Consider the following 5,217-nt stretch of genomic DNA (forward strand, 5'->3'; position numbering starts at 1 on the left):
CAATCTATACAAGTTAATGAGTGTGTAGTGGTGCGAAATTATGGCCGCCATTAAGGAAGTACAATCTACGCATGCACAAGGGACTTGCCTTCCCGGAAGCCCCTTGAGTGTGCATGCGTAGTAAAACCAGTACTTAAAGCGTTACTTTCATTTTATAAGCCTCTTGAGCGCGACACCTTCGATGTGACAACACCTTGCTCCTCAACGAAGCACTCTTCACCACGATGCCTTCGATGGTGATAGCTACTTGCTTCTCTGGCATGCATCAAGGAAACTCTTAACCTTCCAATACCGATTGCAAATCAATCCAGCGGCTGCTAAGCTGAATGACAGGACTTGTAAAACCAAGCATCATCAAAAAATAAAACTTATTTTTATTATGGTGTTGAATTGTTCTACTGTTTCTTAATATATAATTTTGTTGAAAGGTGATAGAGAGAGAGACTAATGTCTCTATTGCAACTATCAATCTTTTACAAGTGAAAAACAAAACAGGAATTTTGAAAGCAATATCAATAAAACTTAGCTTTTAAACATTGAATGGCTATGGTTGGGGGTCCACCGTGTGTACATTATATATAGTAAATCCCCCCAAAAAACGAAGAACAAAAAACAAACAACGTGAGGACATGGTACATGTAAAGTATTAGAAATGAAAACCAATAAAGAAACAAAGAAATGGTTTTTACCTCTGTAAAGTCTTTGTAAAGTTCTTGAGGTAGAATCTGTACAGATTGGTATTTGATCCGTACCCGAATCATGGGTAATTCTGCTCGGTTTTCTTTCAACTGTTTGCCAACAGTAACACTATTCACAGTGAACCTAGCCAAAGAGTAATAATAATAATAATAATAATAATAATAATAATAATAATAATAACAACAATAACAACAATAATAGTGGTTTCAAATTTTGCCACAAGGGTAGAAATTTTTGGGGAAGAGATGAGTCGATTATATCGACCCCAGTGTTCAACTGGTACTTAATTCATTGACCCCTCCGAAAGGATGAAATGCAAAGTTGACCTCGGCAGAATTTGAACTCAGAACATAAAGATGGACGAAATGCCACTAAGCATTTTGCCTGGTGTGTTAACAATTCTGCCAGCTCACTGCTTTAACAATAATGATTTCAAGTTGATTACATCGACCTAAGGGCATAACTGGTACTTATTTCATCAACCCCCAAAAGGATGAAAGGCAAAGTTGAGCTTGGCAAAATTTGAACTCAGAACATAAGGGCAGATGAAATACCATTAAGCATTTTGCTCGGCGTGGTAACAATTCTGCCCGCTTGTCACTACTATAATAATCATCATCGTCATCATCATTGTTTAACGTCCGCTTTCCATGCTAGCATGGGTTGGACGATTTGACTGAGGACTGGTGAAACCAGATGGCTACACCAGGCTCCAATCTGATTTGGCAGTTTCTACAGCTGGATGCCCTTCCTAACGCCAACCACTCCGAGAGTGTAGTGGGTGCTTTTACAATAATAATAACCATGATACTTTCTACTATAGGCACAAAGCCTGAAATTTCAGGGGAGGGGGTAAGTTGATTACAATGACCTCAGTACACAACTGGTACTTAATTTATCGACCCTGAAAGGATGAAAGGCAAAATCGACCTTGGTGGAATTCGAACTCAGAACGTAAGGACAGACAAAAAATGCCACTAAGCATTTGGCTCAGCGTGCTAACAATTCTGCCAGATTGTCACATTCCTTTCTATTATAGGCACAAGACCTGAAATATTGGGGGAAGGGGCTAAGTCAGTTGCATTGACCCCCAGTGCTTGACTGGTACTTAATTTATCAACACAGAAAGGATGAAAGGCAAAGTTGACCTTGGTGGCATCTGAACTCAGAATGTAAAGACAGGAAGAAATACTGCAAAGCATTTTGTCCAATGCAGTAATGATGCTATCGCCTTGCTGCCATTATAATAATAATAATAATAATAATAATAATAATAACAACAACAATGTTCTCTATTTCCTGGAAGAAGAAAAAATATTTAGAACAAAATAGAAAATAAGATATGTAGATAACATACCATTTCTCAACTAACTGTTTGTTACCAAGGTCACAGACTGGAATAGTTACAATTCCTGAAATATAGAAAAAAAATATATATAGAATAAAACAAAAATATTATATAAAAGAGAAAGAAAGAGGGGTTGAATCTGTTGGTGTAATCGTGCGTGTGTGTGTGTGTGCATCAGAGTGAAGATGCATGTATATGTAGGTTTCTGTGTGTTCGTGTGGTGTATGTGTATGTGTATATGATGGTGTCTGTGTGTTATTATGTGTTCTGGTGTGTCTGTATGGTGGTGTAAGAGTGCAGGATGGGGCTGTATCTATGTCTAAAATGATCAAATTTAATTTGTTGGGTCTCGAAATTTCTTTCTAGTCTGTTTGTTAATATATCATTAATTATGTTGCTGTTCTGGTTGTTGTTGATATTGCTGTTGTTGGCAGAATTTTAGAAACAATTTTTTAATTGAAATATTTAAAATGTTATTTCAGAATAAATTAACTCAAAAAAAAACTAAGATGAATAAATGACATTCTTTGGCAGTTAGTAGGGTGACAAATACCAAAAGCTTCCACCATACCATTCCACATATGGAATACTTAAGAATGCACTTGATTTATCTGCTGCACAAGGTCAATATTTCCTGTAAGAAGCAGTGGTGGTAGATGGGGTACTGTCATGTGGGTCTACCACAAGTCCACTCGAAGAAACTTCTTTGTGGTTGTAGTGGGCGGCGGGTGCTGACTGGAATCTACCACAGACCGACCAAAAGAAACACAGCTATTTCTAGAAGCCACTCAGATGCTAGAAATAGCTGTTAAAACTCTTGCTCTTAGACACAGGAGGACACATTAGGTGATGCAATGTGATGCTGGTGCTGCATAAAAAGCAGTGGTGATTGTACCATGTAAAAATCAATGGTGATGGTGCTATGTGAAAAACACTGGTACCACATAGAAAGCACTGGTGCTGGTGCCACATAGAAAGCAATGGTGTTGGTGCCACAAAAATCAGTGGTGATGGTGCTATATGAAAAACACTGGTATTGGTGCCACATAAAAAGCACTGGAGATGGTGCCACACAAAAAGATGGGCTGGCTACAGTCAGAACAACTTTGATCTGTTTAACCAGGGTGGATCTGTAGCTGAAAAAACAGACAACAGACTTTAACGAATTACTGCTTAATTTATGAGATGAGTTGTTAGTACTATTATAAGCTTTCTTATTAGAAAGTATCAGTCATCTTTCATTTGTCAGTCATTGGACTGTGGCCATGCTGGGGCACCACCTTGAATTAACCCCAGTACATATTTCCTGAAAGCTTGGTGCCTCCAATGGTCACTAACACATGTAGATATAATTACAAGGCCATAGACACATGTAGGTATCTCTGGTGGTGATTGGCACATGTAGATATAATCATAAGGTCATGAAAACATCTTGATGTTGTCCAAAGGCCACAAACACATATAGGTGTCTCCAGTGGTCATTAACATATGTAGCTATAGATAGAAAGCTTATGAAGACATCTTGATGTTATCCAAAGGCTACAAACACATGTAGGTGTCTCCAGTGGTCACTAACACATGTAGCTATAGATATAAGGCCATGAAGACATCTTGATGTTATCCCAAGGCCACAAATACATGTAGATAAATACAAGGCCTCTAACACATAGATATAAACAGTGGCCTGATAGATAACAATCTTATTAATTTGCAGTTTAGTACTTTGTGTTGGAACTTTAAACTCAATTGAAAAGAAGACAGAGTATAATTGGAGCTGAGAACAACTGACCTATTTTAGTATTTTTATCTTTTTTCTTCTTCTTGTCTGCTTCTCGATACAGATACAAAATAATCTGTTTTATGTTGAGCAAGTTACTGAAACAAGATAAAAAATAATAATAATAACAATACTAATTCTTTCTACAGGAAGCACAAGGCCTGAAATTTTGGGGAAGGGATTTCAACATTTCAAAGGTACAAGACAATGCATAATTAAGTCAGAAGAACGAGAATAAAATAAGAATTACATGTGACTAAGGAAGCTGGATTCTGGAGGATTAAAAACAGAATAATAATTACCTGAATTCAAAGAACTCTCCCCAAAACAGCATTTCTGACTGTGTTTTACAGGAAGTTTTGGCATGCATTGAGGAATCCAGAAAGATTTCACAAAAATATCTGCAAAAAAAACAAAAACAAAAAAGAAAAATGAAAGTTTAAAAATACAATTAAGGGGTCAATTGTATCAAATCTGACTTGCTCTCCAGAAAGACATATTCAATAAAAGAAAGGCCACACTTCTACCTGTACAGTCTCATTGTAAAGGTGGTACTCAACACCTCGGGTAAGCCTACGACCCAGTAGTTTAGAAGTTCTTGTCCATATTGAGGCCTTCTGTTTGTTTTTTTAGGTAGGTTTACCATCCATTGCAAGACATAACACAATGTATTACCAGGTCCATGAATTGAAACCACAGTCTTACATGTGTGAGACATCAGTTAAGAACAGTGTTTGTATGTGTATGTGTGTGGTGACATCAATAACACCAGAGAGAGAGAGAGAGAGAGAGCCATCTTTAACATTAGTTTCATGACTAAATATGAGTGTGTGTGGGAGAGAGTGAGAGCTTCTTTAACAACAGCATGTGTGTGTGTGTGTGTGTGTTTGTAACTGATGTCACACACCAGATACCTAATGCCTCATGTCAGTAACAGCACAAACAAACACACCTTCATTGTACAGTGGCATTTTAAAGTTATATTTACGATGCAGTTGCAGTTGCAGTTTCAATTCCTAATCGAGGCCATTTCACTTAACTCATTCTTCGTCTATCAATTTGAAACACTTTGTCACCTCTCACTCAGTCTCATCTCATTCCAGCGGAATTTAGCAGACAAATGAACTCAAAGACCCAGTCATCAGGAATGTGACACCACTTCACATTTTACATTTTTTTTTTTTTAAATTTTAATTTTTCAATTTTTTTTTCTTTTCCTTTCATGCCATAAAGTTTGTGTCAGCTGATAAAATCTGTTTGGTTTGTCCTCGCATGCCCCTCCCCCACCGCCGATCACTTTCGTGCCCCGCCCTCCCATTCTCTGGCCCTGGTTCTTCTAATTTTCTATATAAGAGTTAAGTGTTTATTGGAACAGTTTCAAATCACCGCAGTT

General features: G+C 37.5%; 1 protein-coding gene across 2 annotated transcripts in view; it reads right to left on the reverse strand.

The window, feature by feature from the left end:
• The window catches only part of LOC106883233 (ras GTPase-activating protein nGAP), a 21,893-nt gene extending 17,648 nt beyond the window's left edge, over window positions 1-4,245 (reverse strand). For both annotated transcript variants that reach the window (XM_052975484.1, XM_014934163.2), the window contains exons 1-4: window positions 4,127-4,245; window positions 3,837-3,922; window positions 2,057-2,111; window positions 690-822 (exon numbers count right to left, since the gene is read on the reverse strand). In XM_052975484.1, coding sequence (XP_052831444.1) covers window positions 690-822; window positions 2,057-2,111; window positions 3,837-3,922; window positions 4,127-4,194 — 342 coding nt within the window. In that variant the 5' untranslated portion in view covers window positions 4,195-4,245. The remainder of the gene's footprint in view (window positions 1-689; window positions 823-2,056; window positions 2,112-3,836; window positions 3,923-4,126) is intronic.
• Between the last annotated feature and the right edge of the window lie 972 nt (window positions 4,246-5,217).

The sequence above is a fragment of the Octopus bimaculoides genome, chromosome 21 (assembly GCF_001194135.2).
Source record: "Octopus bimaculoides isolate UCB-OBI-ISO-001 chromosome 21, ASM119413v2, whole genome shotgun sequence".
Classification (NCBI taxonomy): Eukaryota; Metazoa; Mollusca; class Cephalopoda; order Octopoda; family Octopodidae; genus Octopus; species Octopus bimaculoides.